The 12793-nt window shown below is 42.3% G+C and overlaps 1 protein-coding gene across 1 annotated transcript in view; it reads left to right on the forward strand.

The window, feature by feature from the left end:
• The window catches only part of LOC137429374 (rho guanine nucleotide exchange factor 28), a 252669-nt gene that overhangs the window by 182132 nt on the left and 57744 nt on the right, over positions 1 to 12793 (forward strand). The window contains exons 16-24 of the mRNA XM_078779849.1: positions 2711 to 2778; positions 3499 to 3550; positions 3769 to 3895; positions 4102 to 4229; positions 4395 to 4544; positions 4662 to 4915; positions 5568 to 5690; positions 5816 to 5933; positions 6748 to 6993. Coding sequence (XP_078635975.1) covers positions 2711 to 2778; positions 3499 to 3550; positions 3769 to 3895; positions 4102 to 4229; positions 4395 to 4544; positions 4662 to 4915; positions 5568 to 5690; positions 5816 to 5933; positions 6748 to 6993 — 1266 coding nt within the window. The remainder of the gene's footprint in view (positions 1 to 2710; positions 2779 to 3498; positions 3551 to 3768; positions 3896 to 4101; positions 4230 to 4394; positions 4545 to 4661; positions 4916 to 5567; positions 5691 to 5815; positions 5934 to 6747; positions 6994 to 12793) is intronic.

The raw sequence follows: 12793 nt of genomic DNA on the forward strand, positions 1-12793 counted from the left end.
GTCCTTGATGTTCGAGAAATGTTACTCCTTTGGAACATTTTTTTGTGAATAGAGTTGCCGCCGCCATGCATGCAACGTTGTGTGTGACGGTGAAAATTGAGGAATGGGAAGGGTGAGAGTGATTTTTATCGATTACTAGCAGAAGTACCCGGCATTGCCGGGCGGGGGAGGGGAGGGGGAGGGGAACGGGGGGGAGGGGAGGGGGAGAGGGAGGGGAAAGGGGGAGGAGGGTGGAGGGGGAAGGGGAGAGGGTAGGGTGGAGGGGGAAGGGGAGAGGGTAGGGTGGAGGGGGAAGGGGTAGGGGGGGAAAGGAAGGGGTAGGGGGAAAGGGAGGGGTAGGGGGGAAAGGGAGGGGAGAGGGGGGAAGGGGAGAGGGTAGGGTGGAGGGGGGGAAGGGGAGAGGGTAGGGGGGAGGGGGGAAGGTTAGGGGGAGGGGGGAAAGGGAGGGAGGGGGAGGGGAGGGATATAGATGGTTACTGGCAATTGATCACATCCACAAATGATGTAATCCACACAATTTATGTACTTTACATAACGATAATAGGAATACATGGCCGTGTAGATGGGAAATACAGTTTGTTTGAAATAAATCACAAATATCAGATGAAAGTTTTTTAAAATTTAGAACTATTCTCACTCAGAGTTAAACATCACCGCAATATTACGCGGTTGCTTCAACGTTTTCTGTGAATTATATGTCGGCAATGTTCCTCGCTGAAATGTGAAAAAACGCAATCGCTTTTCGCTCTGAATTACGTGCGAACGCGTAACTGTGAGATTATGGCGGCAAGGATGGAACATCACGTGATCGCTCTGAGCGAATCGGCGCGCTGCTCTGCCACCGGCTCAGATTCCGTGTATAATATTCCTCGCTGAAATGCGCTGAGGTAAAAATATGGATCTCGTCAAATATTTTTAGGTAGGCCATGTTCTTCCCAGGCTCAATGGCCATGTCTATGCCAAATATCAAGCACGTGAGCCTCTCCGTTTAGGAGTCTATCGGTAACATTACACACACACACACACACACACACACACACACACACACACACACACACACACACACACACACACACACACACACACAGTGTTTTATATATATAGATGTTTCTGTAATAAAATAGTTGAAAAGGTCAACGGCTTGAGGCATCTGTAGCAAGTTTGTGGATGGGTTGCTATGGAGAGGAGCACAACTCATGAGCGAATGAGTTTTTGTGGAAGTGAATGTGACGCTGGTGGAAATTTTGTGCTTGTATGTCATAATGCGTTGACATAACACAGAAGGGGTGTGAGAGTGCTGAGGTTTGAAGGTTAAAGATCGTGTAGCTCTCCTATAGAAAAGATAAATGATAACTTGGGGTTTTCAAACATACAGTTGTATCTTGGGATTAACCAGGATATTGTTTGAACCTATTTTATTTATCATGGGTGAAGCTTTGGTAAAACTCCAGGGGAACAGTTGTACTGTTTTGATATTTATCCTGCACACACAAATCGAAAGGTCGGGTTAAGCAATTGGTTCACTTTGTCTGTTTGTCCTCGTGTCTACGAAGGTCATTTTATGATCGAGGAACAACCTAATTTCAATTGAATGTTATATTTTGAAAATTAATTGGAACATGAATCAGAAAATGAATCTGTGGTTTCGCAAACAAAATTGAAAATCATTCGAAACAGGAAACTTAAGATTTTGAGGACGTCATAAAGACGCAAAAAGGCACAAATAACTAATATAACGTGTTCAATCAGGTGGCGGAGAAGATGCTCCATTAACGGCAATAAACTTCTGGGATTTTTTTTTTTTTTTTCAACCTTTATATATTTTTCTTTATTTCAATTTAATTTTATACTTAAACCCTGTAGAAATACAAAACCACCTTATTGACCTTCAAACCCCTTCCATTTCGCAATATTTTACAGCATTTTATTCCAGCATTTTACGTCATCATGACCCAGCAATTTACTGCTCGCAAACCCCACCCATGTTCTTGTTTCTAAAGAATGTGTGGGGAAAGGTGTTCGATGAATTCTAGTTTCACTTGTACAAATCGGATTGAACATTAGTTGAACCGAGCTTTATTGGTTACTTTTATTGGGGCCTGGGATTTCCATATGCAAATTGATGCAAGGGTCACATCTCTGAAAATCAGATTAATTTTATCCTACATCTTGTGTTCGATTGATTAAGGAGTCTCAGGCGCCTCTCAGGCGATGATGCCTCGTGCACTAGTTTCACTTGTACAAATCGGATTGAACATTAGTTAAACCGAGCTTTATTGGTTACTTTTATTGGGGCTTGGGATTTCCATATGCAAATTGACGCAAGGGTCACATCTCTGAAAATCAGATTAATTTTATCCTACATCTTGTGTTCGATTGATTAAGGAGTCTCAGGCGCCTCTCAGGCGATGATGCCTCGTGCACTAGTTTCACTTGTACAAATCGGATTGAACATTAGTTAAACCGAGCTTTATTGGTTACTTTTATTGGGGCTTGGGATTTCCATATGCAAATTGACGCAAGGGTCACATCTCTGAAAATCAGATTAATTTTATCCTACATCTTGTGTTCCATTTGGACAGTGGTAAGCTTTAGGGTAAATTACCAGGGTAAATAACTTGTTCTCGGCAATCTTGGTGTGAACGGAGAAAGCCATTTATATGTTTCATTCATGTTAGATCTTGCTTACTCTGTGCCTTTTGTGTTACAGAGTGTAACGTGAATGTTCATAAGAACTGTGTCGAGAACCTTCCAACGTGCTATAAAGTCAAAAGCAAGGTAATTGCCCCAGCCACTCCCCCTTCCCCATCCAATAACTCGCTTCTTTGCCGACTTGCTGTGTGCGTTTGCGAACCCCACCTATGCATTTTTCATTTTTCTCAAGATTGTCTTGTCTGGATTTATCATGCGTGAACCTGGCTGCAAATGCTAACTCTGACTATGGTAATTTACTTTTTGGGTTAATCGCGAATGTTAAACCCTTTTTTACTGCTTGGCCTTCTGTTTTGCATCATTCGAAGCTTGTGCAGTTGGAACATTCTTGTCTATTATTAAGTTGTTTTTGAAATAACTGTTGTTGAAGAATGTTATAGAAGTTATTAATCCACTGTCATGTTTCCCAAACGTCTTGATGCATGTACGTATGTATACGCGTGTATGCTGCATCGGTGTGGCTATATGCGAAATTTTGAAAGTGAGCTTACGTTGCCGGATTGACCGACTGTTTGGACACAACTGAGGTCGTGGGTAGACCTATGTTGACCCATCATTTGGAGAGGTTCTGGGCTGAAATGGTCGAAACCTCAAATAGAACGGAGCCCAGCTGATGATCAAGGCAGTCAGAAAATTGGTCACATGCTTACATATTAGTAAAGTGCCTACTTTAGGTGTACAACTAATTTACCTGCTGCTGTTTTTAAAAAATGATTGTAATTTTTGTGAATAGTTTTATTTAAAAATAAAAATAAACGTGTTTTTTGCATGTGCACTTTTCTGCAGTCGAACCAATCGCCATACCCTCCTGGAAAGGACTTTATACCATCACATTTAGGTACGGTTTGATTGCTTTTTTATTGTTGTGTTTAACACAGTAAAACTTCTCATGAAATGTACATTTAAAAAATTTATTTTTGTAATCTGTTTTTTTGCCACTTCAGCAGTGGTTTCGCTATGTGCTATAATTAATCATCATTTTATACTTGATAGTGCAACTGATACACAACTCCCAACCTTTCCCAAACGTTTACTACTTTAATCCCCATGCTACAGCATTCTCCACAAGGTACAACACTCTGAACGGGGGAACCATGTACTCCCAGGGAAGCTGCGTAGCTAGCCAGGTGTCCTCTACTCCACTCCACCATTCCTTCCAAAGAAACATTCCCACAAACCGCTTGTACGTGCCTTTTTAGGGTTGTATTTCCCAAATTCTAAAAATGTAGAAAATAATTTTCTCTTTAAATGGCATTACCGAGTACTCACTTGAGTTCTGTGTTGTATTATAGTGGAACATTCATTTGCTGATTTGGTCAATGTACAGGGTATATGCACGCACTCTTCTTCATACTGGTTGAGCTTGAACCGGTGTTTGTTTCATTGCAGATTACAATTGGAGGAGATGGATTCCGTTTTAGGATCTCCATCAGGAGGTCCAATGGTCACCAAAGTAGAGTGCTCTCAAGAGGAAGGTCCTTTGTCTCATGATTACAATCACCACTACGCTAATACAGGTGAGAGGAAGAAGTCAAAAGCGTTTGCCTCTTTCAAAAGATTTCAAAGCGAAAAACACCACTTCAAATGGTTTGAAGGAGGGGTAATTCGTAATGTGCATTGCTTTTGGATTTTGAATAATTGTTTGTGAAACATCTTTCACATTGTTCGCATGTTCTACTCAGAAAATTGCTCCATGGACAGTCATCCCGTGATGACTATTCCCTCCGAGGAGCTTGAAGGCTTTGAAGAGGCGTCGTGGAGTTCAACTGTGTCTGCTTCTTTCTTTCAACAGCAGGAGAATTCTCAGGTCAAAAGACAAGATATCATTTACGGTAAACTTTGTCTACGTCTTTGCCTGCTTAGTGTTTGTTTTGGTCAATGCGTAGATACTCTGCATTGTAAGGCATCACATCTTGGATTTGTATTTCATTTTATAAACCGCACTCTAGAGCTGATGCAGACGGAAATGCATCATGTGCATACTCTGCATGTCATGGGGGACATATTTGCCGATGGCATCTGCAACTTGCCGGGCTTCGATGAAGGCACTGTGGAGAGGCTTTTCCCATGCCAGAGAGAACTTGAGGAAGCCCATGATGCCTTTATGAGGCAGCTCTATGAACGATGGCGATGTTGTTTAGAGGAGTATGGTGGAGGCCCAAACTACATTATACATCGTATTGGCGATATCCTCGTGCAACAGGTATAGTTATTGGTCTGACTACCTTCTTCATTTTAACATCTATATATAATGGAGGGAATGTATCTTGTATTTATTTTGTATGTTTCATCTACTCCTCCGGATTTGACCTCGGAAGCTGAAACTTTTAGAGGGATTAGAGGCCACCCTGAAGTTGTGCCTGTGCAAGTTTCATTCGATTCCATCAAGTTTTGGAAAAAGAAAAAACATTCACCTCTCTTGCATTGTCTTCCTTTGGGGGAAGTGTGGGTGCAATTGGAATTATATGAGCAATATAACCACGATGTATTATATATGCACATAAGCAGCACGCATGTTTTGCTTCATATAGGTAATCTGGATTATTTTTGTTTTAGTTGTACGATGTTCTTTTAAAGAGCGGTTTGACAACTTTTTTCACATGATGAGTCAAAACCTTTTCATTATATTATTTGATGCTCATGGCAATTCTTCTGTACATGAAGCTCGTATCACTTCGGCAATTATTTGCGCATTTGTATCTTCTTTTTGGATTCGTAATCCGAAAAGCGATTTAAGGTTACGAATTGATCATTGATTCATTGTAAAAGAATTTCTGATCAAAATAAGTTCCACCACACTATAATGTAATACAATTTTAACTGCCTGACTTTTTGTCATCCTGTTTATCCTCCAGTTCTCGGACACATCTGCCAAGACGTTGATTGATATATACGGGGAGTTTTGTAGCCGTCACAAGGAGGCATTGGATTTCTACAAAGCATTGATGTTGAGAAAGCCCTTCCAAAGCTTCATTAATGTATGTAGTGATGGTGGAAACTTGGTATGATGTCACTTGCAAATGATTGAACACCACCATTTTCATCACTCACCACAGCTCTAAAAAAAAACTTTTAAAAACTTATATTTGTTTATACTATGCAGAAGCAGAGTCAAAACCCAATGCTTCGTCGCAAAGGAGTGCAAGAGTGCATGTTGCTTGTCACACAGAGAATCACAAAGTATCCTACACTGCTCGGAGAGCTATTGAAACACACTAAAGGTGGGTCTTGGGAAATGGAAAAGATAGCTTTTTATCTTTCAGTTGTTTGGCAGTGTATCAGGTTTTAAAGAAAATAGATGTTTTTGCACTCATTTTATTGTCATAAACGTTTCCTTTTTGGTTCACGAGCTTTCAAGTGACCACTATATTCGTCATGTGTGTGCGTCTGTCTGTGTGTCTGTCTGTCCGCAGCATAACTACCCGATGATATCATCCGATCTTGATGAAACTTGGGTGGGAGGTTGATATCATGACCGAGTTGTGTCCTGCCTAGAGTGGGCGTATTGCACCCATTGTGGGCAGAGCCACGCCCGAAAAAGATGTCTTTTTAGGGGGTAATCGAGTTCAAGCTACATCTTCTCCGAGGGGTTTGGTGGAATCTGACAGGGGTTTCGATGTTTGGTTAGGCGAATGTCATGTGCCGCCTAGCTCCACGGAGCTGGATTTTTCCTTTCTTTTTTTTTCATTTTATTTATTTATTTATTTATTTATTTTTGTATTTTTTTTTCATTTCATTTTCACCAAAGTTTCGGTATTGTGTAGCTAACTAACCTCATAACTGATTATACATTATTTTCTATCTCATTTCAAGGTCGGTAACCTTCGTTTTGACATTTCCGGGCCTGGCCTGTCCGGGCTTGTTTCGGTTATAGTCCGTCCTTTGTCATTGAATACCGCTCGCTCGTGAACCATCGTCGTCTTCTGACTTGTTATTTTTAAAACTAAGGATGGGGGAGGGAGGAATATGCTTGAAGAGTCTAAGAATGATGTTTAAAACTCCAAATGTTTTTCTTCCCTCCTCTTGCTGGCGTAGATGACACGGAGGAGCACGCAGACATCAGTAAAAGTTTGGTTCTCATCAAAAATATAATCACAGCTGTGGACGAATGTGTACACAAGCGCCAAACACTCATAGACTTTGCAAGACGCACCGACAGCAAGGTTCAATGTCGCACAAAGGATGGACGTGTGTTCAAGCATGCCAACCTGCTTGCTCTCAGGCGACGTCTTTTGTACGATGGGAATTTTAATTGTCGAGTAAGCAGTGGGAGGATTAAAGGTAAGCTGAGCCAAATGTGTTACATATTTGTGTGCAGATTTATTTTGATTTTGCACGATTACTTTTGTCTTTGCCATTTTTTTTTTTGTCATTGTTGAAGAAAGTATGTCTGCTTTTATAAAGAGATCGTTTTCCTCATCCATATGAAAGACTGATTTCTGGTGACATTTCTGCAGAGTTATTGTGTGTAGATGCTCAATGTCAGACAAACTTTATGAAAAATCTGGGAGAGTAGCGATCAGTTTCCATCTTAGCACAGTATGTTTTTCGCGGACCTCGTACGGAATACGCCACCTGTTATCAGTGTCCATATATCACTATAATACTCTCCTCCAGTCTGTCCATCCGACATCTATCCGTTCATGGGTGTGGCTTCCCCCATTGAGGGAGTGCCTTCACCCGTTCTGGGAGGGGCTTCAACATCAAATGTCCACCATTTTGTTTGAACCGCATAGGTTCAACTTTGGAAAACCCTGTGTGCAGCATCCAACACAACATGTCCAAATGTCAGACACGTCTATGCCTGTGGGTTTCCCATGGGTGCCCTGCTAGTAGGATATACTTACTACCTGTTCCTGCAGGCAATGTTCGGGATATGCTGCCTGTTCGGTGGTCTATGTATTGGCTATGACACCTATTCCCATGGTCTGTGTATGGGGTGTGCCACTCTTCCTGCAGTCTGCATACAGTATATGCCGCCTGTTCCTGAGGTCCGCGCATGTATACCGCTTGTTCTCGAGGTCCGTGTATGTATACAGCCTGTTCTTGAGGTCTGTGTACATATACCGCCTGTTCCCACAGTCCACATATGGGCTATGCTGCCTGTTCCGATAGTCCATGTATGGGGTATACCACCTGTGCCCACGGTTTGCATACGAGATATGCCGCTTGTTCCTGCGGTCCATGTATGGGATATGCCTCCTGTTCCCCCAGTTCATCGACGGGGTATGCCACCAGTACGCACTGTCCACAGACACGATATGTCACTTGCTTATGTGGTTGGTGTTGGCTGGGATCCTACAAGCCATAGTGTTTTAGGATAAGATGCAGCATTTTTATTTAGTTGCTGCATTTCTTGCATAAAAATAATATTGTAATTATTAGTTCGCTTGTTACTGCCATACCCTTGATATTGTCGCGTTCCCGGGGTGGATACTCCTGGGGACGGATAGCTGTCAATGATGGCGGACCTTCTTTATACGCGCTGGGGAGAGCAGTGGGGGGGGAGTGAAGCTCTTACCTGTACAGACTCAACCGAACGTCTTCGACCCTGTTAATCAATTCAAACCGACACGGAATTAAAATGTACAAATACCAGCTTTATTGAAAAGAATGCACAGTAAACTAAAATTCCTAATTGAGGGACCCTATACGGATTCGTATACAACACAAGGGCAAAAATAAAGGTGAAAATAATTCGTAGTATTTGTGAGGTGCATTTGCCTGCACTACGTCTGGCGTCCGTGACCGTCTGGAGCCGTCGAAGGTCTCGGGGTCTTTGGGTTCTTGTGGGTCTTGGAGGTGTTAAAGGGGCTTCAAAGATGTAATGGTCTCTGCAGTCTAAAGGGTCAAATTGTACATTTCAATATTACGTATTTAATAAACATATAGTCTTATCTCCCTCGTCCCTCAGATCGGCAGGCAGCAGCCTCCTCCTCATTTTGCAGACCTGGAAAATCACGAAAAAAAAACCAGAAAAAAAAAACACAAACTGGTCAAACAAGTGGAACATGTCTTTCAATCCTGACAAATCTCACACTCTCACTTTGTCTCTGAAAAGACTGTCCAGACAACTCTCCCATCTACTTTCTCAACAATCCTCTCCAAGAAGTTCTGTCACTCAAGCTTTTGGGTCTCACTGCCATGATCCTTCTTGGGAAAACCACATTTCCCAGCTGGCCTCCAAAGCTAGTTGGCGACTGGGCATCCTCTGTCGTACAAAGTCCTTCCTTTGCACACCTGAGCTCCTCACCACATACAAGGCTTTCATCTGCAGCTTGATGGAGTACTGCTCTCCCCTCTGGGTTGGTGCTCCTGCCTCACACCTAGCTCGGCTTCACGCTGTTGAAACCAAAGCTTTCAGAATCATTGGAATCTCCTGCGATGAAGCTGATTCTAAGGGCCTTTCTTTCACTCGCTCACCGCAGGCAGGTTGGTGGTCTTTGTCTTCTACCGACTCCTCTCTGGCCTCGCTCCCCCAGCTCTGTCTGTGCTCTGTCCCCCAAATATTCCTTCAGGTCGCAAAAGATCTGCCAGCAACCCTCTTCTGGTGAAACTGCCAAAATCAAGACTCTCTGCTCACCTTCACTCTTTCATTCTTCTTTTCTCCCTCCTCTGGAACAAACTCCCTCACTCTATTCAATCCCACTCCTCCCTCCAGGTCTTCAAAACAGCTGTTCATCACCATCTCTTATCTTCCCCCATCCAAAACCATGATCTTCTCTACCCCCGTTAATTCACCCCAGAGCCACTTTTGTGAAATGCCAACTTCTTTCCTGGAAGTCCTAGCAGTGTCCATTTTTTTATACCTCTCCCAGCACCCCCTCCCCCTTCCCTGTTCGCTACCGTTGTTGTGCTTGTGTGCTTCCCTCTCTCTCCCCATCCTGTCTCCCGCTCCCTTTATTATATGTTTTATGTTGCCGTTTATGTTTTTGTGATTAATTCTAATACATGGCTGGAAAAAAAATAGTCAGTTGTAAAAATCAGTCTCACAACAGCTTTCTCGTTCTGAGTTTAATCTGAATCGATCTCGAACAGCATCTGGAAAGAATACATGGCAACCATCATTTCAGTTCTCGAATAGGCATCAAGAGTATACATCATATGGGGTACACATAAGCAAGCCTCATGCAAACGTCATTTCTCACCTTCCTAAGTAAGCGCCTAATGGTCACAGGTCTGCCCATCGCAGTCAGTGAGCGGATATTTATGAGAGCACTTTAGTGGGCAGAAGATGTTACTACACCTGGGCTATAACTTGGATGCGTGACTACGTTTCACTACATTTACGGCTGGAGAAGATAAAATTGTCAGATTTCTTCTTCTTCAAACTAGCAACGGTACCCGCCCTATGGGCGGGGCTTCAATTGGGAGGCCCAAATGAAAAGTCAAAATATCAGAAATTGAAGGCTTTTATTATTTTAAACGATTTATATAAACATCCGTTAAATCATATCACACTCAAATCATCAAAATCTAAACAGTATTTGTAGAATTTCAATAAAAGCCACATCACTGTTCATATCGATAAATATTATTCCATCGTGTTTCAAATTTGGGCAATGGGCTCTCCAATATTCGATGTGTTCACGGTTTGAATTACGTAATGTAACGTTTGTGATGATGTTTTCATTGTGACGATGTTGTGACAATGTTTGTGTTCACGGTAGTGTTTGATGTGACGGTGTGAATGTAATTGCGTAATGTTTTTCGTTTTTATTTTCGTAATCGTTTCATGAACGTTTAATGTTTAATGAACGTTTAATGAGCATAAGAATGAGCGTAATGATCATTAAATGAATGAATGAATGTAATGAATACTTCGATGTGAAGCGAAAGACGCCTCAGAGCTGTCACATTCACAATCGCTATGTCGTATGTACTCCCCTTACGTGTTTCCTTAACAACTACCAAGTCAACAGTTGAAAGGATTTTGAGCCGATAGGTGTTACGGCCTTGGCAAGATCGAAGGAGACACCGATCTGTTAGCTTATAACCACCTTTAGAGGCCATTTTTCCCCGCAAGCGGGGGTTGGCCTTTTTTCGGGAACTGTGGTTGTTGTTGTTTTTCGGTCCCCTTTTTGAAGCAATGTTTTACGGCCGGATGCCCTTCCTGACGCCAACCCTTTTTGCCGCCTTTAACGACAAGCAGGGAATTACCAGTGAACTGGTACTCAATTTGCCGACCTCGGAAGGATGACAGGCTGAGTCAACCCCCCTGGCGTTAATTCAGCGATTGACCGGGATTCGAACCCAGGATCCTAAGCCGGCACCCTAGCCGCTAGCCCAACACCAGGCTCGATCTGTTAGCTTATACACCGCCCAAATGGCTATGTGGAATTCTTTCATGCAGAGATTAAACTCACGGCGTTTGAACTTTGGCCGAGGTCATTATTTACGTTTAATGATGTTTATCTACGAATCAAAAAGAAGATAATTGGTTTTGTCATCCTTTCCGCATATCTCGTGGGATTGTGAGTTGGAGAGACGACCGTGATGGCGGGGAGGGGGTTGGAATTCTCTCAAGCAGGGATTCAACCCATGTCCTTATAAAAGGTCTTTGGCCGAGGTCACCGAGTCCAATCGGTGCAGCCGATCGGTACAGCCGTGCAGCCGTTTGTGCGGCACCGGGGAAAATAACCTTATGCGGGAGTCCAAACCTGAAAATGCTGGAGGCCAAAGCTGAAATTGGAAAAAAAAAAATAGCCTATTTTACTCAAGGGGATCCCAGGATTACCCACCCAAAATATCGTTGCGATCGGTTCAGCCGTTTTTGCGTTACCAGACGCAAAACGGACGTTACCAGACGGACAGACAGACGGACGGACATTTGGTGAATTATAGTAAGGTAATAAAGTAAAATTCTGTCTGCCAGACCATGCGACTGATCATGTTGAAATTTCAAACGTATTCCTCTTGATGACTGGATCATACTTGTAAAGTGTCACTTGAATAGCTTAGGTAGTTTCAGAGAAATAATTATTTCTTTATTTATTTACCTGTGATCCAACATGGGTGCCAGATCATGTGACCTATTATTTATTTGTGAACACCCTGGTATCCCCAAGGCTTGAGGAACATGTTTGTGAAGTTTCCACTCGATTTGTCCATCCGTTCTGGAAGAGTTCATTTTTAAAGGTTTAGTCTTCAAAAAATCATACCTGCCAGATCATGTGCCTTTGATTTATTTGTGATCACCCTGTATTCCCCAAGTCAAGCAGATCATGTGCATGAAGTTTTGCATCGATCTGGTCAGTGGTTCTGGAGAAGATTATTTTAAAAGTTATGTTCAATCAAACACGGGTGCCAAATCACATGACCTATGACATCATAAATTTACATTCTGTGCGACAATTGTTGCATACATCACACAAGAAATTTAAAACTGATCGGATGAAGCATTGTACGTTTCGAGTGACGACGTCATAATGAAGGCACCGTTGTCATCATTAACATATGTTATTCCCCATTGGGAGTTCTTGACAATGTACTAAGTTTCAGTTGTTTCCATGGAGCAGTTTTGAAGATGTAGAGGTCCAAAGTTTTCCGTTTTTCCAAGATAGCACCCTACCACATGACCTATGATTGAAATATTCCATACTATGATGAAAATGTTGTCGGTCGGACCAAAGGTTTCCGAGAAAATGAATTTAAACAGGAATAAACGTGCAAAAGTGCAGCGGAAGAAAAATAAACAGAAGGAAAACAATATGGTTTCCCAGCATTATTTGCTGGGAACACTCATAATAAGAAACACTGATGTCACTTTCAAGCTATGCAAGCTGTGGTGCCGCTTAAAATGTGAAAACCTCCTGTCACTCGCTCCAAATGTCTCCATAGTGGAACTTTCACCCTCACTGCACTTTAAGTCTTTCAAAAGGCTCTTTGTCTTTTCTTTAATGTTTATCGTGTTAACTGGAACATTGTTTTGACTTTGGCTTTCAATCGAAACACTTGGCAAGCGCTCCATATTTTCCATTAAAAGCTACGTGTTTGGTGATTTTCATTGCACTGGAAGGTGTTGCACACCGAGCACGTACAATTAACTTGTTTTTATTTTTACGTATCGTAATCATTATTT

The sequence above is a fragment of the Myxine glutinosa genome, chromosome 6 (assembly GCF_964187855.1).
Source record: "Myxine glutinosa chromosome 6, kmMyxGlut1.1, whole genome shotgun sequence".
Taxonomy (NCBI): domain Eukaryota; kingdom Metazoa; phylum Chordata; class Myxini; order Myxiniformes; family Myxinidae; genus Myxine; species Myxine glutinosa.